General features: G+C 40.9%; 1 protein-coding gene across 1 annotated transcript in view; it reads right to left on the reverse strand.

The window, feature by feature from the left end:
• The window catches only part of slc2a9l2 (solute carrier family 2 member 9, like 2), a 265,165-nt gene that overhangs the window by 129,785 nt on the left and 108,913 nt on the right, over positions 1 to 26,467 (reverse strand). The window contains exons 9-10 of the mRNA XM_023985678.2: positions 17,991 to 18,092; positions 13,688 to 13,763 (exon numbers count right to left, since the gene is read on the reverse strand). Of these exons, the coding sequence (XP_023841446.1) occupies positions 13,688 to 13,763; positions 17,991 to 18,092 (178 nt within the window). The remainder of the gene's footprint in view (positions 1 to 13,687; positions 13,764 to 17,990; positions 18,093 to 26,467) is intronic.

Here is a 26,467-nt window from a genome sequence, read left to right on the forward strand (position 1 = left end):
GGCTCGAATGGATTTCTGAAATTCGAGCTGGGTTGAGGGAAACCAGGCCCAGCGCAGCCAAGTTTCACAACTGGTGCCAGCACGATTAGAATTTGGGCTAATGATGCCGTTACTATCCAACATCGAGCTGATCAATGCTGAATGCTGACACAATGTTTAGCTAGTTAGTCTGGGCTTGTTGCCGTTAGCTAGCACATGGACAAGCAGTACTGCAGTAATCAGCCATGACACGAATTACCAGCATAGCTGGATCCTTCATTCATTGTTGCACTACATAATACAATTTTATGAGAACAGTCAGCCCTCAAATGTTAACTACTTAATGTTAGCTAGCAAATCAGAGTTGAAACAAGYTAGCTAACTTGCTAGCAGGAATTCTTGCTAGATAGCTCGTATTGAAAGCTAGCTAGCTACATATCAAACCTGTTGTCTGGTTTGCTTGGTTATTAAGCTAGCTAATAGCCAATGCCATGGCAAGCAAGGTAGGAATTAAGCTAGCCAGCTAGCCTGTTATGCTAGCGATGACGCTAAMCATTTAGCAAGYTAGCTAACATCAGCAAGCTAAATACATGGCCCAGAGTCTGGCTGGCACTGGCGAGATGATGGGGTAACGTTAGTTACAGCATGGTGAGGCTGAATTAAATGATTCACCATCTTGTTCGCTAGCTAGCAACATTAGTGAAGTAGCAGCAGTCACATATTGGCTACCTAGCAACATGACATCATTTCTAATTTCTGTAGGCAGTGGAAATGCAATTTGAACTAGCCCATCAAGGCCAGCCCAACCTGGGTTGACTTCAAAGTGCCAATGGAAACGGGGCTTTAGAGATTTACCCAGATAGACTCACAGCTGAAATCGCTGCCAAAGGTAAAACAAATACTTGTATTTTTTTTAGATCCAATTGGTAGTTACAGTCTTGTCCCATCACTGCAACTCCCGTACGGACTCGGGAGAGCCGAAGGTCGAGAGCCATGCGTCCTCCAAACACGATCCTGCCAAGCCACACTGCTTCTTGGCACACTGCTCGCTTAACCCGGAAGCCAGCCACACCAGTGTGTTGGAGGAAACACCRTAGAACTGGTGACCRAAATCAGCATGCATGCGCCCGTCCCACCACAAGGAGTCGCTAGAGCGTGATGGGACAAGKACATCCCGGCCGGCCAAACCCTCCCCTAACCCAGACGACGCTGGGCCAATTGTGCGCCGCCTCATGAGTCTCCYGGTGGCGGCCGGCTGCGACACAGCCCAGGATTGAACCCAGGTCTGTAGTGACGCCTCTAGCACTGCGATGAAGATAAATAGTTATGTAAATTAAATATTTTAAATAAAAAAATACATGTTTTCACTTTGTCATTATGGGGTATTGTGTGTAGATGGGTGAGATAAAAAAAAATTCAATCAATTTTGAATTCAGGCTGTAACACTACAAAATGTGGATTAGGTCAAGAGGTATGAATACTTTCTGAAAGCACTGTACGTATTGAGMGATAGCCTACACCTGACTGGCTCAGCTGAAAGCACAAGGACTTAACGTCCAYTGCAATGCATCATGGCAAACTGAAGACAGCCTATGTGATACTTCTTATTTTTTTGTCCAACTTTCAAATATCTGGGCCATGGTTTCCATGGTGAAGTAAATTGTTCACAGCAATGCWGCTCCTCATTTGCACAAAGCAGTCTCAAGGTCATCCCTTAATGAGGTTTTCTTTGATGCTGTTCGCCATCTAGTATTTGGCCATTTGACAATATACTGTATATAAAACCCAAAGGCCTATATAAACGTTGCATACATAAACAAATATGATCAAATATTTGTATAATATATACATGAATAAATCTCACACCCACCATACAAATAAAGAATATGGATATGTATTCATCATGCAAAATGTACTCAGAACATTTGTACTCTTAGAAGTAAAAAAAAAAAAAATGTGTTCTTATATCTTTAACACATGTTGGGTGGATTCCAACAGAAAATGTGTACATCCCTTTACAATTTCACTTGTTCYTTTCAGAGGTAATGAATCCAACAATATTACAGTAGGCTAAATCAAATTGCCCTAATAGAAATACATTCTGGAGGGGCCCTTTGGTAATAGTGGGGCCCTAASCAGCCCTTTCTGTACGTTTGTTTTAAGATTCAAATGTCAATGTATATAATATAGCCAAATGTTTGCAAAGGTTACTTAAGATTGGAAAATAGCAACAACTGCTGCCCTTTAGAGCAGTGGTATTCCAACTTTTTCAGCTGGGAACCCATTTAAATTAAAACAATTTCAAGTGACTCCCCTAACCCAAATCTTATAGAATCAATCACCCGACCTCAACCCCAATTGAGATGGTTTGGGATGAGTTGGACCGCAGAGTGAAGGAAAAGCAGCCAACAAGTGMTCAGTATATGTGGGAGCTCCTTCAAAACTGTTGGAAAATAACTCCAGGTGAAGCTGGTTGAGAGAATGCCAAGAGTGTGCAAAGCTGTCATCAAGGCAAAGGGTGGCTACTTTGAAGAATCTAAAATCTAAAATATATTTTGATTTGTTGAACATTTTTTTGTTTACTATATGATTCCATATGTGTTATTTCATAGTTTTGATGTCTTCATATATTCTGCAATGCGCAGAAAATAGTCAAACTAAAGTAAAATCCTTGAATAAGTAGGTGTGTCCAAACTTTTGACTGGTACTGTAAGCATTCACCACCCTTTGCTATGACACTCCAAATTGAGCTCAGGTGCATCCAATTTCCTTTTTGATCATCCTTGAGACGTCGCTACAACTTTATTGAAGACCACCTGCAGCAATTAAATTGTTTGCACATGATTTAGAAAGAAACACACCAGCCAGAGAAAAAAAAGTCCAAGGATCTATCTGTAGATCTCTGAGATAGAATTGTGATGAGGCATATATCTGGGGAAGGGTATAAAACAATTTCTAGAGTGTTGAAAGTTTCCCAGAGCACAATAATCTCCATCATGGGAAATTGACAAAATATGGAACTACTCAGACTCTGCCTAGAGCMGGCTGTCCGACCAAACTGAGCAACCGGGCAAAAAGGACCTTGATGACCAAGAACCCAATGACAGAACCACAGAGTTCCTTAGCTGACAAGGACAACAGTCTCTACAGCACTGCACCAACCTGGGCTTTATRGGAGAGTTGCCAGACAGAAGCCACTCCTGAGAAAAAGGAACAAGACTGCACGCCTGGAGTTTGCAACAAGGCAAAAAATTAAAGCTGGTGTACAAAACCGAAAGTAAAAGAAACAAAACATAAAAACGGGAGCCATAGAAATAGCGCACATAGAAACGATCAACCGCTTCTTAGACTTGCTTTCCATGAGCATGACAGATCTATAACTGACATGTCTATGTGAATTTTGTTGGTTCGCGCAAATATGGAAGCYTTAAGTGTATTTACATTGTGAATGGTTACTTTGATATTTGTATATAATGGTTGCATGCTACAGTAATTGTTTTAGGCCTTTGGCTAGGCGGTAAAATTAKCTAGCTAGCATACCATTTCACCCTAGCAGTTGTGGCTAGCAAAGATAATTACAACTAACCCAAATCCTATCCTGTGGTTGTAGCTTATGTTATTGTTAGATGTCCATGGGTTTTTGTTACATTTAGCTAATAAAGCTTCTTCTATCATCCATTCCTACAATTAGCACTATATAGCTAGACTGAATGAGATGTAGCTAACGTTATGGTTTTTGCCTACACAATGCATGGGTGTATATTCACTGGTTTTGCACACCTCAATAACTCTTCAAATGTTTCTGTCTTACTTTGTTTCCATAGACTGAATGGAGATAATATGCTGTGCAGGCCTTGGGACATAATTATATGATCAAATGAACATTTGACACTGCGGGTATCGTCAAATTCAAATGAAATTGTATTATAAAATTGTATTGGTCTCGTACACATATATTGCAAATGTTATCGCAGGTGCAGTGAAATGCTTATGTTTCTAGCTCCAACAGTGCAGAAATACCTAACAATACAAACCCCCCAAAATGTAAGTAATCAAGAAATATCAGAACGAGTAATGTCAGAGTCCAGAATATACACTGAGTGCACCAAACATTAGGAACACCTTCCTAATATTTAGTTGCACCCCCCAGCCTCAATTTGTCTACAAGGTGTCGAAAAATGTGTTGAAAGTGTTCCACAGGGAYGCTGGCCCATGTTGACTCCAATGCTTCCCACAGTTGTGTCAAGTTGGCTAGATSTTCTTTGGGTGGTGGACAATTCTTGATACACACAGGAAATTGTTGAGCGTGAAAAACCCAGCAGCCTTTCAGTTCTTGACACAAACCGGTGAGCCTGGCACCTACTACCATACCCCATTCAAATGCACTTAAATATTTTATCTGGCCCATTCACCATCTGAATGGCACACATACACAATCCATGTCTCAAGGCTTAAAAATCCTTCTTTAACCTTTCTCCCCATTGACTAGAATACAGTACATACATACAGTTGCAATAAAAAGTATGTGAACCCTTTGGAATTACCTGGATTTCTGCATAAATTKGTCAAAAAAATGTGATCTGATCTTCCTCTAAGTCACAACAATAGACAAACACAGTGGCTTAAACAAATAACACACACATGATTGTAATTTTCTTGTCTATATTGAATACATAATTTAAACATTCACAGTGTAGGTTGGGRAAAGTATGTGAACCCCTAGGGTAATGACTTCTCCAAAAGATAATTGGAGTCAGGAGTCAGCTAACCTGGAGTCCAATCAATGAGACGAGATTGGAGATGTTGGTTAGAGCTGCCCTGCATATAAAAAACACTCACAAAATGTGAGTTTGCTATTCACATGAAGCATTGCCTGATGTGAACCATGCCTCGAACAAAAGAGATCTCAGAAGTCCTAAGATTAAGAATTGTTGACTTGTATAAAGCTGGAAATGGTTACAAAAGTATCTCTAAAAGCCTTGATGTTCATCAGTCCACGGTAAGATAAATTGTCTACAGTATATGTCACGACTTCCGCCGAAGTTGGACCCTCTCCTTGTTCAGCGGTCGAAGTCACCGACCTTCTAGCCATCGCTGATCCTCTTTTCATTTTCCTTTGGTTTTGTCTTGTATCACACCTGGTTCCAATCCCATCAATTACATGTTGTGTATTTAACCCTCTGTTCCCCCTCATGTCCTTGTCGGTGATTGTTTATTGTAAGTGCTTSTGCACGTCTGTCCTGGTGTGYGTCGGGTTATGTACCCATTATTTGATTGTTCTGTTTTCCGGTGAGTTTTTTATTATTAAACTACGCCGTTTGGAAACAGTTTTTGTTCTCCTGCGTCTGACTTCTCTGCCGCCAGTACGCACTCCTTACACTATCAATGGAGAAAGTTCAGCACTGTTGCTACTCTTCCTAGGAGTGGCTGTCCTGCAAAGATRACTGCAAGASCACAGCGCAGAWTGATCAATGAGGTTAAGAAGAATCCTAGAGTGTCAGCTAAAGGCTTACAGAAATCTCTGGAACATGCTAACATCTCTGTTGACGAGTCTACGATACGTAAAACACTAAACACCTTTCATTTTCCATTTGTCTTGTTTTCCACACACCTGGTCATCATTCCCTCATTACATGTAGTGTATTTAACCCTCTGTTCCCCCCATGTCTGTGTGTAATTGTTTATTGTTGATGTTGGCACGTTTGCGGCAGGTTTATTTTATTACCCGTGCTTTGTGGCAGCCTATACTTTTTACTTGTGTTTTTGTACTTTGTGCTGCCTCTGGTTCGTTGGGCATTTGTTTTGTGACGCAGTTGCATTCTTTGCAAACGATTGCCTTAGTAAAGTGCTTTGTCCACTCATCTCCGCTCTCCTGCGCCTGACTTCGATGCACCAGCTACACTCACCTCTTGACAAACCAGCTGACAATTTCATGACGGCCACAGCCCTAAACAGACCCAACTCATCTTGTCACCTTGTTTTATCTTTGGTTGACACCCAGAATAAACAAACATGGTGGGACGCACAACTCTAGCCACCATCGGATTACTTTAGACTTTTAGAAAGTGTTCTACACAATTATTTTGAACACTTGTGAAGAGCTTCAAGTTGAAATGGCCCATCCAGACAGTGTGGTGAAGAAGGCGCAACAGCACCTCTTCAAACTTAGGAGGCTGAAGAAATTCGGCCTGGCCCCTGAAACTCTCACAAACTTCTACAGATGCACGATTGAGAGCATCCTGTCGGGCTGTATCACCGCCTGGTACAGCAATTGCACCGTCCGCAACTGCAGTGYTCTCCAGAGGGTGGTGAGGTCTGCCCAAYGCATCACCGGGGCCACACTGCCTGCCCTATAGTACATCTACAGCACCCGGTGTCACATGAAGGCCAAGAATATCATCAAGGTCCTCAGCTACCCGAGCCATGGCCTGTTCACCCCACTACCATCTAAAAGGCTGAGACAGCACAGGTGCATCCAAGTTGGTACCGAGAGACTGAAAAACAGCTTTTATCTCTAGGCCATCAGATTGTTAAATATTCACCACTAGCTGGCCTCTGCCCAATACTCTGTCCTGAACTCAGTCACTGTTACTAGCAGGCAATCACCCGGTACTCTACCCTGCRCCTTAGAGACTGCTGCCCTATGTACATAGTCAATGAACACAGGTCACTTTAATAACGTTTACATATTGTTTTACCCACTACATACAGTGGCAAGAAAAAGTACGTGAACACTTTAGAATTACCTGGATTTCTGCATAAATTGGTCATGAAATTTGATCTGATCTTCATCTAATTCACAACAATAGACAAACAGTCTGCTAAATCTAATTACACACAAACAATTATACGTTGTCATGTCTTTATTGAACACACTGTGTAAACATTCACAGTGTATGGTGTAAAAAGAATGTGAACCCTTGGATTTGATAACTGGTTGACCCTCCTTTGGCAGCAGTAACCTCAACCAAACATTTTCTGTAGCTGCGGGTCAGGAGGAATTTTGGACCATTCCTCTTTACAAAATAGTTTCAGTTCAGCAATGTTCTTGGTATGTCTGGTGTGAACCGCTCAAGGTCATGCCACAGCATCTCAATTGGGTTGAGGTCAGGACTCTGACCAATCCAGAAGGTGTATTTTCTTCTGTTAAAGCCATTCTGTTGTTGATTTACTACTGTGTTTTGGGTCGTTGTCCTGTTGCATCACTCAACTTCTGTTGAGCTTCAATTGTCGGACAGATAGCCTTACATTCTCCGACAAAAGACTGCCGGTCTCACGGTAATTTACCCGTCATTAACATAAACACATACAGTATAGCATCTCCAGGCCTCCACGCATGTGAATGATACAAACCTTAGAATGTCTTAGAAATCCAAACAAAGTATATGGGCTGCATTTGTTTTGTACACTACTGCTACTCGCTGTTTATCTATGCGTAGTCACGTCACACCTACAGTGGAAGTCGGAAGTTTACATACAATTAGGTTGGAGTCATTAAAACTCCTGTTTCAACCACTCCACAAATTTCTTCTTAACAAACTATAGTTTTGACAAGTCGGTTAGGACATCTACTTTATGCATGACACAAGTCATTTTTCCAACAATTGTTTACAGACAGACTATTTCACTTATAATTCACTGTATCACAATTCCAGTGGGTCAGAAGTTTACATACACTAAGTTGACTGTGCCTTTAAAAAGCTTGAAAAATTCCAGAAGATTATGTCATGGCTTYAGAAGCTTCTGATAAGCTAATTGACATMATTTGAGTTAATTGGAGGTGTACCTGTGGATGTATATAAAGGCCTACCTTCAAACTCAGTGCCTCTTTGCTTGACATCATGGGAAAATCAAAAGAAATCAGCCAAGACCTCAGAGAAAAAGTACACCTCCACAAGTCTGGTTCATCCTTGGGAGCAATTTCCAAACGCCTGAAGGTAGTACCACGTTCATCTGTACAAACAATAGTACGCAAGTATAAACACCATGGGACCACGCAGCCGTCATACCGCTCAGAAAGAGACACGTTCTGTCTTCTAGAGATCGTACTTTGGTGCGAAAAGTGCAAATCAATCCCAGAACAGCAGCAAAGGACCTTGTGAAGATGCTGGAGGAAACAGGTACAAAAGTATCTATATCCACAGTAAAACGAGTCCTATATCGACATAACCTGAAAGGCCACTCAGCGAGGAAGAAGCCACTGCTCCAAAACCGCCATTAAAAAAAAACAGACTACGGATTGCAACTGCACATGGGGACAAAGATCGTACTATTTGGATAAATGTCCTATGGTATGATGAAACAAAAATAGAACTGTTTGGCCATAATGACCATCGTTATGTTTGGAGGAAAAAGGGGAGGCTTGCAAGCCGAAGAACACCATCCCACCGTGAAGCACGGGGGTGGCAGCATCATGTTGTGGGGGTGCTTTGCTGCAGGAGGGACTGGCGCACTTCACAAAATAGATGGCATCATGAGGTAGGAAAATTAGGTGGATATATAGAAGCAACATCTCAAGACATCCGTCAGGATGTTAAAGCTTGGTCGCAAATGGGTCTTCCAAATGGACAATGACCCCAAGCATACTTCCAAAGTTGTGGCAAAATGGCTTAAGGACAACAAAGTCAAGGTATTGGAATGGCCATCATAAAGCCCTGACCTCAATCCCATAGAAAATGTGTGGGCAGAACTGAAAAAGTACATGTGAGCAAGGAGGCCTACAAACCTAACCAGCTCTGTCAGGAGGAATGGGCCAACTTATTGTGGGAAGCTTGTGGAAGGCTACCTGAAACATTTGACCAAAGTTAAACAATTTGAAGGCAATGCTACCAAATACTAATTGAGTTTATGTAAACTTCTGACCCACTGGGAATGTGATGAAAGAAATAAAAGCTGAAAGAAATAATTCTTTCTACTATTATTCTGACATTTCATATTCTTAAAATAAAGTGGTGATCCTAACTGACCTAAGACAAGGAATGTTTACGTGGATTAAATGTCAGGAACTGTGAAAAACGGAGTTTAAATGTATTTGGCTAAGGTGTATGTAAACTTCTGACTTCAACTGTAACTACATGTACAAATTACCTCTAACCTGTACCCCCGCACACTGACACGGTACCGGTACACCCTGTATATCGCCTCGTTATTGTGTTACTTTTTATATTTTTTTTACTTTAGTTTATTTGGTAAATATGTTCTTAACTCTTCTTGATCTGCACTGTTGGTTAAGGGCTTGTAAGTAAGCAAGCATTACACGGTAAGGTCTACACTTGTTTWATTCGGCGCATGCGACAAATAACATTTGATTTGATGATGCGACTACAGGCTATTGATGATTTCAGAAAGTGACAAAAAAAAGCTTAAACACTGTTCCTTGCCTCAGGCTGTTCTCTCAGTAAGCCTTTTGGGGGCCCTAAGTGAGATTTTCTACAAATTTTGCCATGGGGCAGAGAATTTATTTTGCAGTTTTAAAGCTAATATCCTGCAATTCTACCCATTTTGCCATGGGATGTAGAGAATTTTTCTTCAGTTTTAAAACAAATTTCCTGCAATTCTACACATTATGCCCCCTGGAAGTCAGGGCCCCTGGGCACGTGCACTATGTGCCCAGTCAGTATTCAGCCACGATTCTAAGTTTAGATAACTGGCTAGACTAACTTACCAATCTTAAAATTGTTAGCTGACTTTGCTAATTGAGTGACTGTCAGTGACTAACAAAACAAGATAACTGCTGATGCGCAACCAGATTTCAAACTTACACCTTGTGTATTCTACTATTCTAACTCTCAACAGTAAGTTGAGACCACAACTGAGCTCCCCCCTAGCGGCAGGGCCCTAAGTGACCGCTTATATCGCTTATGCCTGGAGCTGGCCCTACATGTTTTCATCCATTACACTATTCTCAATTTAATCTTGTATTTACTAATATGTCAAATTTGTTTTTGACTTAGAATGGCCCATTATAATAGGCAGGGGAAAAAGGACATGTCGTCCGTATGCTATGCACATGGAGGCAGCTTTCTGCCAGTTTGCACTCCATGCATCAACCACTGTTTGAGGAGCCTGCAGCCTCTCGTTGCATGACAGATAAATTCACCCAAACTCTGTAATCCATGGGCTCTCCATGGGTGTTTTGAATTAATTGCTGTCCATTTCATTGTGTTCGGCTTTGAAACAACATCCACAACGACCATACTTAGTTTAAACCTGTTGTTGAATTTCTTTCTTCAAATTGATCAATCGCAGTAAGGCAAGTTTTAAAAGCATGATACTGTTTTGATGATAAGTGTTTCATGTGATTTTCGATTGCATTTGCATTTATGTCAGAGTGGTTAGAGCAGGGGTCTCCAACAGGTCAATCGAAAAGCTACCAGTAGCTCGCAGCCCACATATGAGTAGCTCGCCAATCAATTCAGAAAGTACATGCAATTTTTCATGTTTTCCACAACAAACTATCATAAACAAAACTCACAAGATTTAGACACAGCTCCCCTAATTAACSCAACATTTACATTATCCCACCCCTGGTTAGCCATTATTGGCTTAAAAAGCCAAACATAACACAATATCTGCCAATATATTTCCAGCAATATTGCCCCTGTCTGTGTGTGTGGTGCGTGCATTTGTCTATCACTGCCAGTGATAGATGTGATAACCATCTTGTGGGTTGACGGAAATACTTTCCCCAAAACCTTCTCAATGAAATGTTAACTGCAAAGTAGGCTTACCTGGCAGAAGTATATCATAAGTAAGTATATAATTTGTATTTACTATTTGTTATTTGCAAACTTTACCATGAAATGAGCWGCAGCAGTACAGAACCACTGCTTTACCAGTACATTCCTCACTCGCTAGATGCACAATTAAAGGAGATTTACACCAAAACAAAGTCTACATTTGTTTGTTATCTTTCAGACCCCCAAAAATTGTCTTCTGAACTGATTTAAGCATTGACATGGACTCAGAACATCCAATAAAAACAATTCACTATGACCAATTGTAATTTTGAGAGTGAAAAGAAGAAAAAAAAGGAGAAAACAATTTTTTTAGGGACGCCCTTGGAGTTGTTTATTAACCATTATTTTCCTAGGTTTATTGACAGAATATTGACAGAATATAGTACTTTCTCTTTTACACTAAGGACCTGGGAAGAGTTGCAGGGGAGAGGAGAGAAGAATGTGCCTATTTGAAAGCTAGAAAAAATGTGTAGCTCACAACATGTTTAATTGAGAACTATCTTGCGATGCAAAAAAATGCATAATCCCCTTCTACAGACGGCTATATCGGTCCACTAATACAGGACTAGTAAAGACCCACAAATTATATATTTTTCAAATAATAATATTTTTGGAGAACCCCAACTTCCTGCGGCTATGCCAGTGTGGTGGCAATGCAGTCACCGTAACACGTAACAGCACGAGCTCTGTTTGCAGTTTTCATTTTGAACACGGTGTGTTGTCTGGGGAGTTGTATAACAGCCGATTTATGCTTGTTCCGGCAATGTGGTCCAGAGGCTTGCGGACGTCAAATCGAGCTCCGTTCGGTGAAGCCGTGCGCCTTCCAAATGTTGTAACGATAACAGAGGGCTCTGTATAGCTCCGCATTTTTAATAGTAAAAATAAAGAAAAACCCTTGAATGAGTAGGTGTGTTCAAACCTTTGACTGGTACTGTATATATAATAAACATTTTAATACTACGTGTCACACACATTATACATATATGCACATATATACTGTATGTATATAAGGCAGAAATATGTCACATATAGGAAACCAACCAATTATTGTATATTTCAACATATATGTGACGTACACAGTGTACAAAATACTGAGTTGCACCCTCTTTTACCTCAGAACATCCTCAATTCATCGGGCATGGACTCTACAAGGTGTCGAAAGCATTCCACAAGGATGCTGGCCATGTTGACTCCAATGCCTCCCACAGTTGTGTCAAGTTGGCCCGTAGTGGATTTCTGCTCCGAATAGCTCGTTCCATCTTATCCAACAGATACTCAATTGGATTGAGATCTGGTGACTGGGCAGACCACTGCAGTAAGCTGAATTCACTGTCATGTTCATGGAACCATTCCTGGATAATCCTTGGCATGGGGCATTATACTGCTGAAAAAAAGAYATTTGCCGATGGAAACACTGCTGACAAAGGGATGCACGTGATCGGCAATGATGTTCGGATATGCTGTGGCATTTTAGCTTTGCTCCACTTTTATCAAGTGGCCCAATGTGGGCCATGAAAACACAACCGACACCATCACACTGCCACCACCAGCCTGCAATATTGACACGTGGCATGATGGATGCATGTACTCATGTGGTTTTCTCCATACCATAGTCCTCCCAACAGCGTGAAACAGCAGGAACCAGGCAATGTTTTTCCAATTCTCCAGTGTCCWGTGTTTTTGTTCTTTAGCCCACTGCAAGCAGTTTCTTTTGACCTTGTTTGTGTCAAGGCACGACGAGTTGTGTTTTCTTTTATGGGCACCAATGTTGTACTTGGACTGTCAGTTGACTACTGTAAGTGGAGCCCGTCTGTTGCTCTGCACAATTCGTGTCAGCCTCTTTTGTCTTCTTTCATCAATTACCCGTTTTCGACCACTGTCCTGCCAATGGCTGGATGTCCTTTGGGTGGTGGACCATTCTTGATACACACRGGGAAACTGTTGAGCGTGAAAAACCCAGCAGTATTGCAGTTCCCCTTTCAAAAGGCACTTAAATCTTGTCTTGCCCATTCACCCGCTGAATGTCACACATACACAATCCATGTCTCAATTGTCTCAAGGCTTAAAAATCCTTCTTTAACCTGTCTCCTCCCCTTCATCTACACTAATTGAAGCAGATTTAAGAGGTGACATCAATAAGGAATCATAGCTTTCACCTGGTCAGTTTATGTCATGGAAAGAGTAGGTGTTCCTAATGTTTTCTACACTCAGTGTGTATGTACTTATATGTACTATGTGTGTGGATACATATACACCATATATGAATATGCCATATGCCCATATAAAACATATAAGCATATTACTTTTCCGTATGGGAGGAGCTCATTTGATGTGCTATGCCATAAATCATATCAGAACCAATTACGTTGAAGTCACTGCAGGTGGGTGGTAAGGTGATTCCCAGATCCCACATCGGTTCCCGCTGCTCCAGGTTTACTCGCCGTTCCGGGGCGGATGAAAGGGAGTGGGCTCGTGGATCAAGCMTCCCAGCGGGTGTTGCTATTCAAATGGTATGTAAATGCTCGGTAACAGGCTACCTTTGAAACTTTGCACACACCTTCAATCGTGCATCTCCGTTGAGCACACCTGATACCATATGCATAGCATGCGCTAAAAAGAATAGCAAYGCCAAGGGTTGCCTGCTAATTGATGTGCTAATCTATTGCAGCACCTGCCATGGTGACTCTTCTCACTGGCACAGTGGCGGTCTTACTCATCCAATATGTTTAAGTACACTGGAACGCCTTCCAAGAGTAGTAACTATGGCAATTAGGTTTGATTTCCGATAAACGCTAGGTCCGAATGGTCAGAGGGTGTGAAAATATGTCAGCATTTCCTAATCATTGTCTCACTTCATACATGATGCTAATCTAAAACTATACCCAGCAAGCTTGCACATACAGTACTTCAATTCAACTTCTATCGCAACAGGAGAGMGAGAGAGAGAGAACCCAAAWCTGTAGCTTTACCTGGACCGGAGCAGAAGGAGGCAATTACAGCCAATATACAGGTGAAACTGAGATAGGGCATCCATGAATATTGGTCCTGTAAGAGAGAAAGAGAAAGTAAGGGAGCAGCATTATTTCTCCAGAGTCTGTACACTTCATTTAGAATAAGTATTTCAGTTGTATATCTATAAACAGTGCACCCATCTCAAAGTTCTAATGTTCAGAGTAAAGTTTTGCTCTGTTTGTTCATTTTGGTGTATTCCAATGTTGGGGTTAGTGAGACTAGCTGCAGTATTGCGTCTCAACCAAGGCGTTCGATCACGTGGCAGGAGTCAAACAAAACAGACACTCAATGTGGATGACATGACTGACTGTTGAATAAACACAGCTGGTTGATTAATGTAAAAGTTGAATAGATACTTGTTGTGAGTGAAAGTGATGCTGTGTAGTTATGCACTGTTGGCACGCCCTTACAAAAAAAAGTTCTGACTATTTTTCTCACGAGTCAGACACATGGTTTTCAGACGTGTGAAGTTTCAAGAGTACATTTTTCAAATGTTTTAAAACATTTTCCTACACGTTTATTTTTCACCACTTCCAGCTACATCTGGTCTCCCATCCAGGGACCAATCAGGACTAACCCTGCTYAGCTTCAGATGCCAGCAGAGGAACGCATGATGCTATCGTGCCGGAATTAATGTGGCAATACTTCCAACTGGAAAAAAGGCCGCGACAGCAATGCTCAGGGTAAGATAACCAAAGAGGTAAAATTGCAAGAAAGAGGGAGGCATTTATCATAACCAATTATTAATTGAAAACTTTTTTTTTGCATAAACGATTTCCTTGCAATATTTTGTTTTGCTMTCAATACTTTTGGGTTAATATTATGCTTTCAATTGTATTATTCTTGTTTGCAATACAAAGAAATGTTGTTCTTGAAGTTTTGATTGATATTATTGACACAAAAGTAACTAACTAGAGGATTGCACCATATAATAACACTGTTAATCTTTTAAAGGTGTTTAAAGTGGCAAAACTTAATTAAAACATGAACCACGTGTTCACCCCACCACAGTTTTGGTAAAACGCTGAGGGATGGGGCTGGAGAAATGCAACCACTCAAATCCATAGACTATTGTTTTAACCATGTTTTTAGGACATACAGTGTTTGTTTACATTTCATTTGTTTGCAAACATTGAAGTAAATGTGGAGTTTTCTTCCAAGTGAAACTGCAAAAAKTTCTTCACACTGTCACGCCCTGACCATAGAGAACTTTTTATTCTCTATGTTGGTTAGGTCGGGGTGTGATTAAGGGTGGGTTATCTAGGTGAATTGTATTTCTATGTTGGCCTGGTATGGTTCCCAATCAGAGGCAGCTGTTTATCGTTATCTCTGATTGGGGATCATATTTAGCTAGCCATTGTGCTTTGTGGGATCTTGACTATGTATAGTTGCCTGTTAGAACTATTTTGAGCTTCACGTTTCGTTTGGTTCGCGTTATTGTTTTTGTTCTTTGAGTTCTCTCCCTAATAAAAGGGATGGAAACATACCACGCTGCATCTTGGTCCAATCATTATGACGATCGTGACACACACACACACAAGCTTTTTTCACATGTGACACTGCAAATATGTTTCTCACATGTGAAAGTTTAACATTTGAAGCTGCTAATTTCAAGTGAAACCACAAATCACATGTGAGGTGAAAACATGTTATTCTCCTCACATGTGAAAATGTGGTGTTAACATGTGAACATGAAAACAAGGTTTCACATATGACATTTAAGCTCAACGTGTCAAAAATGCTATTTCACATCTGAAACTGCAAATTTGACATGTGTTTTTTTTGTAAGGGTGGCTGGAACCCAAGTCTTCAGAATATGTGGCCAGAACAAACCCTTTTTTAAACTCCACTGGACAAAAATATAAAACGCAACATGTAAAGTGTTGGTCTCATGTTCATGAGCTGAAATAAAAGATCCCAGAATTCTTTCATACGCACAAAAAGCATATTTCTTTCACATTTTGAGCACAAATTTGTTTAAAATCCCTGTTAGTGAGCATTTCTCCTTTGCCAAGATAATCAATCCACCTGACAGGTGTGGCATATCAAGAAGCTGATCAAACAGCATGATCTTTACACAGCTGCACCTTGAAGTGGGGATTATAAAAGGCAACAAAAAAATGTGCAGTTTTGTTACACAACAAAATGCCACAGATGTCTCAAGTTTTGTGGCAGCATGTAATTGGCATGCTGATTGATGGAATTGTCCACCAGAGCTGTTTTCAGATAATTTAATGTTAATTTATATACCAGAAGGCGCCTCCAACATCGTTTTAGAGAATTTGGCAGTACGTCCAACTGGCCTCAAAAACGCTGACCACGTGTAACCACGCCAGCCTAGGAATACTAAAGTATTCAGACCAAGACTTTTTCCACATTCTGTTACRTTAAAGCCTTATTCTAAAATGTATTAATAGTTTTATCTGAAATATCATGGACATAAGTATTCAGACCCTTTACTCAGTACTTTGTTGAAGCACCTTTGGCAACGATTACAGCCTCAAGTCTTCTTGGGTATGACGCTACAAGCTTGGCACACCTGTATTTGGGGAGTTTCTCTCATTCTTCTCTGCAGATCSTCTCAAGTTCTGTCAGGTTGGATGGGGAGCGTTGCTGCACAGCTATTTTCAGGTCTCTCCAAAAATGTTAGATCGGGCTGAAGTCAGGGCTCTGGCCARGCCACTCAAGGACATTCAGAGACTTGTCCCGATGCCACTCCTTCGTTGTCTTGGCTGTGTGCTTAGGGTCATTGTCCTGTTGGAAGGTGAACCTTCGCCMCWTTCTGAGGTCCTGAGCAGGTTTTCATCAAGGATCTCTCTGTACTTTGCTCTGTTCATATTTGCCTCGATCCTGACTAGTTTCCTAGTCCCTGCCGCTGAATAACATCCCTACAGCGTGATGCTGCCACCACCATGCTTCACCTTAGGGATGGTGCCAGGTTTCCTCCAGACGTGACCCTTGGCATTCAGGCCAAAGAGTTACATTTTGGTTTCATCAGAACAGAGAATGATCTTGTTTCTCATGGTCTGAGAGTCTTTAGCTGCCTTTTGGCAAACTCCAAGYGGGCTGTCATGTACCTTTTACTGAGGAGTGGCTTCCGTCTGGCCACTCTACCAAAAAGGCATGATTGGTGGAGATGATTGTCMTTCTGGAAAGTTCTCCCATCTCCACAGAGGAACTCTAGAGCTCTGTCAGAGTGACCATCGGGTTCTTGGTCACCTTGACCAAGGCCCTTCTCCCCTGATTGCTCAGTTTGGCCGGGCGGTCAGCTCTAGGAAGAGTCTTGGTGGTTCCAAACTTCTTCCATTTAAGAATGATGTAGGTCACTGTGTTCTTGGGGACCTTCAATGCTGCAGAAATGTTTTGGAACCTTTCTCCAGATCTGTGCCTCAACACAATCCTGTCTCAGAGCTTACAGACAATTCCTTCGACCACATGGCTTGGTTTTTGCTCTGACATACACTGTCAATTTGGGACCTTATATAGACAGGTGTGTGCCTTTCCAAATCTTCGTCCAATCACTTGAATTTACCACAGGTGGACTCCAAGTTGTAGAAACATCTCAAGGATGATCAATCGAAACAGGATGCACCTAAGTCAATTTCGAGTCTCATAGCAAAGGGTCTGAAGTCTTCTGTAAATAAAGTATTTCTGTTTATTATATATAAATACATTTGCAAACATTTCTAAAAACCTGTTGTTACTTTGTCATTAAAGGTATTGTCATTAAAGCGGTATTCAATATATTTTAGAATAAGGCTGTAACGTAACAAAAAGTTTAAAAAGTCAAGGGGTCTGAATACTTGCCGAAAGCACTATATAGTGTTTTGCAAAAGAAAAAGTCATAAAAAATCTGAGAGCAGTAATATGTACACAAATGAAGGTTCCCATAGGCAATCATTTCTGATGATAAAAAAAAAAGTGACAAATTGGTAGATATGGCGTCTTGGAAATAAACTCTTAATATTTACTTGGTTATCGTTTTTAGAACCTCCATATTGGTTCCAAAAACACCTATTGCATGATATCAAGCGGTTATATTCCAGGGCATTTATGAAACTGTCAAGAATCAAGGCTTGTAGCAGGCATTTTGCATTTCTTTGGGAATTTTAACAGCCCAAGGACAACAATGTCACTCTGGATTCATAACTTCATTGAATTCCAGTCTTAATAAAAGACAGCAACCTGTTCACTGATGCGGTTGACATGTAGACATGACTCAGAGGAGTGTGTGTTGCACAGTGGATAGGCTGCACTGACCTGGAAATTGAGGAACACAGTGAGAAGGCCAAAGAAGAAGGCCATGGCGCTGAAGCCGAAGATGAGGAGGGGTCTTCTGCCGATGCGCTCAATCACAAGGCCCTGGGGGAGAGAGAATGGAAGAAAACACTGGAACAGTGAGGAACTACCAGGACTTGTCCAATTGAACACTCATTCTAATTCTCATTGCRAAACATATTTTTTAAATTACTGTCGTCTGTCCTAATTAAATAAACAAAACCTAGCATTGACATTATTTCATAAATTTTTTCCACTGTCATTCTAGTACTGGCATAATATAGACAGGTTTTTTCTCCGGTGAATATATTTCTACCAGTTATTGTGTGTGTGTTTAATATTGTGTTCTGTGGTAATAGTTGTGGTATAGGGGATAATAAACTAGGGGTTGAGACCGGAGTTTGCGACCGGAGATCGAAACCCTCTCCCAGAAGCTTAGCCAAAGCCCAGGATATTTCCATTCCCAATATGGGGACGAGCATCTGAGCATGAAAGTATTCATAGCACGACCACCACCTATCCCATGCAGTCGGATTCCGCAATGTCGTTCAAGGGTCACTGGTTACTTTAAAGCAACACCCCAGGGGTCCCTGGGTGGAAAGAGAGAGACGAGAGAATGTGGTCTTGTTCTGTGGATGAGATAGTATCGTCAGTGCTGAAATAAGGCAAACAATGAAAGCCCGAAGCGGGCGGTTCAAGGACAATTGAAATAAATGTATTACGCCCTAATCTATGGATATCACATGACTGGGAATACAGATATGCACCTGTTGGTCACAGAACCTTTAAAAAAAAAAAGTAGGGGCGTGGATCAGAAAACTAGTCAGTATCTGGTGTGACCACCATTTGACTAATGCAGCGCAACATATCCCCCTTGAATAGAATTGATCAGGCTGTTGACTGTGGCCTGTGGAACGTTGTCCCACTCCTCTTCAATGGCTGCGCGAAGTTGCTGGATATTAGTGGGAACTGAAACACGCTGTYGTACACGTTGATCCAGAGCATCCCAAACATGCTCAATGGGTGACATGCCTGGTGAGTATGCAGTCCATGAAAGAACTTGGACATTTTGAGCTTCAGGAAATGTGTACAGATCTTTGCGACATGGGGCCGTGCATTATCATGCAAAAACATGAGGTAATGGCGGCGGATGAATGGCACAACAATGGGCCTCAGGATCTCGTCACTGTATCTCTGTGCATTCAAATTGCCATCGATAAAATGCAATTGTGTTTGTTGTCCTTAGCTTATGCCTGGCAACAGCTCTAGTGGACATTCCTGAAGTCAGCATGCCAATTGCACATGTGGCATTGTGTTATGTGGCAAAACTGCACATTTTAGAGTGGCCTTTTATTTACAAGGTGCACCTGTGTAACGAGCATGCTGATTAATCAGCTTCTTGATATGTAACACCTGTCAGGTGGATGGATTATCTTGGCAAAGGATAAATGCTTACTAACAGGGATGAAAACAAAAAATAAATAAGAAATTAGCTTTTTGTGCATATGGAACATTTCTGGGATATTTTATTTCAGCCCATGAAACATGGATCCAACACTTGCATTTGCTTTATATTTTTTGTTCAGTAGTTTAGTTTATTAATCAACCATTTAGAAAAACAAGCACACATAAAACTTGAAAAAGCCATTACATGCACTTGAGTAAAACCATCAAGGATAACACACAATAAAGTCTGGGACAGTTGAAGTCAGAAGTTTACAAACAATTAGGTTGGAGTCATAACTCATTTTTCAAACACTCCACAAAATTATAGTTTTGGCAAGTCAGTTGGGACATCTACGTTGTGCATGACACAAGCCTTTCAAACAATTGTTTACAGGCAGATTATTACACTGAATAACAATTCCAGTGGGTCAGAAGTTTACATACACTAAGTTGACTGTGCCATTAAACAGCTTGGAAAATTCCAGAAAATGATATCATGGCTTTAGAAGCTCTGCATAGGCTATTGACATAATTTGAGTCAATTGAGGTGTACCTTTGGATGTATTTCAAGGCCTACCTTCAAACCATCACATCAGGGAAACAAAAGAAATTACCAAGACCTCAGAACAAAAATTGTAGACCTCCACAAGTCTTTTCATCCTTCGGAGCAATTTCCAAACGATGAAGGTACCACGTTCATCTACAAACAATAGTACGTAAGTATAAACACCATGGACCACGCAGCCTTCATACCGCTCAGGAAGAAGATCGCGTTCTGTCTCCTAGAGATGAACGTACTTTGTGCGAAAAGTGCAAATCAATCCCAGAACAACAGCAAAGGACCTTGTGAGATGCTGGAGAAAACGGGTACAAAAGTATCTATATCCACAGTAAAAAAGTCCTTATATGACTTAACCTGAAAGTCCGCTCAGCAAGGAAAAAACAACTGCTACAAAACCGCCATAAAAAAGCCAGACTACGGATTGCAACTGCACATGAGACAAAGATCGTACTTTTTGGAGACATGTCTCTCTGGTCTGATGAAACAAAAAAATAACTGTTTGGCCATAATGACCATCGTTATGTTTGGAGAAAAAAGGAGGCTTCAAGCCGAAGAACACCATCCCAACCGTGAAGCACGGGTGGCAGCATCATGTTGTGGGGTGCTTTTGCTGCAGGAGGGACTGGTGCACTTCACAAAATAGATGGCACCAGAGGAAAAAAATTATGTGGATATATTGAAGCAACATCTCAAGACATAGTCAGGAAGTAAAGCTGGATCACAAATGGGTCTTCCAAATGACAATGACCCCAAGCATACTTCCAAGGTTGTGGCAAAATGGCCTAAGGACAACAAGTCAAGGTATTGGAGTGGCCATCAATCCTATAGAACATTGTGGGCAGAACTGAAAAAGTGTGTGCGAGCAAGGAGGCCTACAAACCTGACTCAGTTACACCAGCTCTGTCAGGAGGAATGGGCCAAGATTCACCCAACTTATTGTGGGAAGCTTGTGGAAGGCTACTCAAAACGTTTGACCCAAGTTAAACAATTAAAGGCAATGCTACCAAATACTAATTGAGTGTAATGTAAACTCTGATCCATCTGGAATGAGATGTAAAGAAATAAAAGCAGAAATCATTCTCTACTATTATTCTGACATTTCACATTCTTAAAATAAAGTGGTGATCCTAACTGACCTAGACAAGGAATTGTAACTAGGATTAAATGTCAGGAATTGTGAAAAACGAGTTTAAATGTATTTGGCTAAGGTGTATGTAAACTTCTGACTTCAACTGTATTTCCATTGTGTTCCTCTAGACAAAGATGGCTAGGCAAGATCGAACACAGTTAAACACAGTATGGCATTGAGAAAGTGGACATTCATGTGTGAGCACGTGTGTTTGTTGAAAAGCAGATTGTGTATAAATGCTTGGGGGTGTGTACGTGTTGTGTGTGGAGTAGTGAGGTGTGTTCTGTGTCTGTGTGCAAACACGCGTGAGAGGATGTGTATTTGTAGACGAATGTGGTCAGTTCTGTGTGTGAGCGTGCATACGCCCTGAAATGGGAATCTGAGTGTGTGTGTGGTTCGTAGAAAAGCAGGGTTTTGGTCATGCACCAGCAATGGCTTAGTGATCCCAGTCCATCTGGTGCTAGGGCTTGAGAAACWTTACTTCACACTCCTGGTCCCTAAAGGCCTGGAACTTTTCTCACTGATGGTCACATCACTGCACYCAGGCCTCCGCACATAGACCACTAGCCATTATCAAGGCCATATTGGTAGGAGTGTGTGTGTGTGTGTGCCACTATTGGTTATGTTACAGAACTCAGCACCGTGGCGCTTGGACATTCAAGGGGACGTGTGTGCTTGTGTAGAAAAGGGCCCACTGTCTCAAGTTGGTTTTATACACTTCAGGGCAATATTCATCCACACTACACTCATAGAAAAAGGTTTTTTGGCTGTCCCCATAGGAGAACCCTTCGAAGAACCCTTGTTGGTTCCAAGTAGAACCCTGTTGGGTTCCATGTAGAACGCTTTCCATAGAGGGTTCTACATGGAACCCAAAATGGTTTTACCTGGAACCAAAAATAATTTTACCTGGAACMAAAAAGGGTTCTCCTATAGGGACGGCCGAATAAACCTTTTTTATAAAAGAGTGTAGAGGCACATGAGGACACAGAATTACTGGCCTCTAATAATTACATCTCTTTACCACGTTGCCGTAGCGACATTTCCCAATATCAAAACCTATGGAGGAGATGTAAAGTACATTAACATGCATAACTGCTTCATGGACTTGCAGACACTGAACTGTCTTCTCTGTGTCAACTGGCATAACCTCCTAGCCCTAGCAGAATGGTTTTAAAAATAAACCACTCTCCGTTCAAACTGCCCATGCACTCATAGAAGGTCACTTATTATTAACACATATCCAGGGAATGACTCGTGGATGTTTGAGTTTGTTTTCCTTTTCCGGCCCCGGAGGGCACGCAGARCGACGTTAAACCTGATTTGATGTGCCAGCACACACTCTACATGACATCATCACTCTGACACGCCACCCATAAGGTGTTTCCCCAGCAACGAAGGCAAACAGCAAAAGGGCGATGGCACACTGCATGACAATAGTGTGTGCGTGTGTGTTTGAAATTAGGTTATTCATGAAAACAAACATATGTAAGCTTTAAWTAGGCTGAAAGTTCAATATTTACAATATTTTCTGCTGTAACTGGGGTTGTTAATCATGCCCTGTAGTGTGCTAATAGAAATGGAAATTTGAATACGTACCAATTTATCATCCTTTACTCTAGGAGAATGGAACTTGACATTTCTTTGTTGAAGTGAGTAACTTTACCCCYGCCTACATGTACATACCTACCTCAACTACCTCGTACCTCGTGTGTTTTTATGTTCTTATTGAACTCCACATCGTTGGGAAAGAGCTTGTAAGTCAGCATTTCACTGTAAGGTCTACTGCACCTGTTGTATTCGGCACATGTGACAAATAAAATCTGATTTGATAAACAATCCTATCCCAGAACATATACAAGACTTATAAGGTTAAGACTGTATTCCAGCCTTACTCAACAGTGGTTGATGACTCACTGTCGTTGCCTTCTGGCCTTTGCAGATCTGCTGGGTTAGGACAGCGGCATCAGGATATAAATATATCCGGAGACACACAAACATACACCCTGCAAGTCCAATTAGAAACAAAAAAGTCAGCAGCGGTTTTCTCAAGCCCAGTACATGCAAGCAATGATGCAGAAGTGGGCATGGAGCGTGTGCAGACAAATATCATCACTTCAACGCTAAGTCCAGTCCAGTCCAGTAAATAATGAGTTGGTTCCTCTATCCTCTCACTCAAGCTTATYCCACTCTACTGTGGAGAGCACAGAGATAAACATTTTTGGCAGTATTAATGTATGTGTAGAATTAAAGTTTAAATTCGAAAGAAAAATTATAAAAAGGAACAATGCTTTGATCTTAGATTAAAAAGAGTGCGGCTGACGCTTCACAAAGCCTCGCAGTGGTTGACAGACCAAGATGAAAGGGTTTCCTGTCTTATGTTTGCATGCGCAAAACAAGTTCAGTCTTGAATCATTTTCTTCTCCTCAAAGCTATGTTGCAGTGGACGTATTGCACGACGCACAAACTTTATCTACAGTGCCTTCAGAAACTATTCACACCCCTTGAACTTATCCACATTTTGTTGTGTTATAGCCTGAATTTAAAATGTATTCAATTCAGATTTGTTGGTCACTGGCCTAGACACAAAAGCCGATAATGTTGAAGTGGAATTATGTTTTTTTATWATTATATAATAATAATTAAGGAAAATATGAACTGTCTTGAAATGTCCATTAAGTATTCTACCATTTTGTTATGGCAAGCCTAAATATATTCAGGAGTAAAAATGTGCTTAACAAGTCACAATAAGTTGCATGAATTCACTCAATAATAGTGTTTAACATGATAAAAAATGACTACCTCATCTCTGTACCCCACACATATAATTACCTGTAAGGTCCCTCAGTCAAGCACTGTTGACTGAGGAAGGACACTGCAAATAGTCCGGGTAGCCATTTGATTAGCTGTTCAGGAGTCTAATACTTGGGTGCAGAAGCTGTTAAGAAGCCTTTTGGACCTAGACTTGGCGCTCTGGTACCGCTTGCCATGCGGTAGTAAAGAGAACAGTCTATGACTAGGGTGGCTGGAGTCTTTGGCAATTTTTAGGGCTGTAATCACAGCTGTAATTGCTGCCTAAGATGCTTTTACAAAGTATTGACTCAAGGGTGTGAATACTTATGCAAATGCTATATTTCTGTATTTCATTGTCAATAAATTTGCAAAAGATTCAAAAAACATGGGGCATTGTGTGTAGATTGGTGAGAAAAAAATCTATTTAATCCATTTTGAATTCAGGCTGTAACACAACAAAATGTGGAATAAGTCAAGGGGTATGAATACTGAAGGCACAAACTTTTTTCACTTGTTTAACTTGGAATAGTGTGCACTCAAATGTTTCTCAGTCAGCACTTTAGTAGACTGGTTTCCACCAGAATCTAKCCGTATTGCTAGTGACCAATAAGTGACCACAGTCTAGAAACAGTCCTTAAAAGTTGCCACATTGATGAGTCAATAAAGGGATTGGACTTTATAGAATAAACTAGAATTCTTATTCRCTACATMMATTTTTGGACTAATACATTAATTAAAAATACCCATTGTTTAGTCCAACTGTTGTAACCCATCAGAACCCAAAATATAAGCTTGTTTAACTMAARTTTTCRTGAACAATGTAGATGTAAATAAACACTATATAGCATCAAAACAAGGTTAAAACCATAATTTTGATATGGTCTTTCCTTGCATGCATAGTTCTGTCTATGAACTTGAGTTGTTACATTTCTCCAGGCCCATCCATCAGCGTTTAACCAAAACACAGGCGGGATGACCGCTTTGTTATTGTTTTAGTTAAGGATTCTAGCTTTAACATAAAATTCTGGTAGTCGCAGACTGTTTGCTAAACTATAATTGTCAATGTTGCCATATTTTATGATCAACATTACTGCAAAAACAACATAGCGTTGTAAATCAAATCRWATTGTATTTGCCACATGCAGCGAATACAACGGGTACWGACTTGCTTACGAGTCCTTCGCCAGCGATGCAGTTAAAAAAATTATACAAATAATAAAKAGTAACACAAGAGGAATAAAATAMACMAGAATGGAGCTCTATAAAGGGAGTACCAGTACCAGMTCAATGTGCAGAGATACGAGGTATTTGAGGTAGATATGTACATGAAGGCAGGGTAAAGTGACTAGGCTTCAGAATATATAATAAAGAAATGTAAAGAACAGAGCAGAAGCGGCAATTGATGAGTGTAAAAGTGTGTGTAAGTGAGTGTGTACATAGTGTGAATACTGTACATACACATGCGAGTGTGCATACAATCAGTGCAAGATAGGGTCAGTACAGATAGTCCGGGTAACCTTTTAATTAACAATTTAGCAGTCTTATGGCTTGGGGTAGAAGCTGTCTCATACCTGTTGGTCTGAGAGCCGATGCTTCTGTACCGTTTGCTGGACGGTAGCAGAGTGAACAGTCTATGGCTAGGGTGGCTGGAGTTTTTGGCAATTTKGGGGATTAGCAATGGGATAATCCATACATTTACAGTGCCAAGCATTTATTTGGGCTGTAATCTGAGGTGAAGTTAATTGCCGATTTTTRAGGCTGGTACCTCTATTGAACTTATTTTTTWAATTTGTTTAAATAWAAAAATAACCTTTATTTAACCAGGTAGGCCAGTTGAGAACAAGTTCTCATTTACAACTGCGACCTGGCTAAGATAAAGCAAAGCAGTGCGACAAAAACAACAACACAGAGTTACACATGGAATAAACAAACATACAGTCAATAACATAATAGAMAAATCTGTATACAGTGTGTGCAAATKAAGTAAGGAAGTAAGGCAATAAATAGGCCATAGTGGCAAATTAATTACAATTTAGCAATTAACACTGGAGTGATAGATATGCAGATGAGGATGTGCAAGTWGAGATTCTGGGGTGCAAAAGAGCAGAAAAACWAAAACAGATATGGGATGAGGTAGGTAGTTGGTTGGATGGGTTATTTACAGATGGGCTGTGTACAGCGATCATCAGTAAGCTGCTCTGACAGCTGATGCTTAAAGGTAATGAGTGGAATACCTGCTGGAGCGCGTGCTAYGGGTGGGTGTTGCTATGGTGACCAGTGAGCTGAGATAAGGCAGAGCTTTACCTAGCAAAGACTTATAAATGACCTGGAGTCAGTGAGTTTGGCGACGAATATGTAGCGAGGACCAGCCAAYGAGAGCATACAGGWMGCAGTGGTGGGTAGTATATGGGGCTTTGGTGACAAAACGGATGGCACTGTGATAGCAAATTGGATGTAGTCTGAGTAGAGTGTGGGAGGCTATTTTGTAAATGACATCGCTGAAGTCAAGGATCGGTAGGATAGTCAGTTTTA

The sequence above is a fragment of the Salvelinus sp. IW2-2015 genome, linkage group LG1 (genome assembly GCF_002910315.2).
Source record: "Salvelinus sp. IW2-2015 linkage group LG1, ASM291031v2, whole genome shotgun sequence".
NCBI lineage: Eukaryota > Metazoa > Chordata > Actinopteri > Salmoniformes > Salmonidae > Salvelinus > Salvelinus sp. IW2-2015.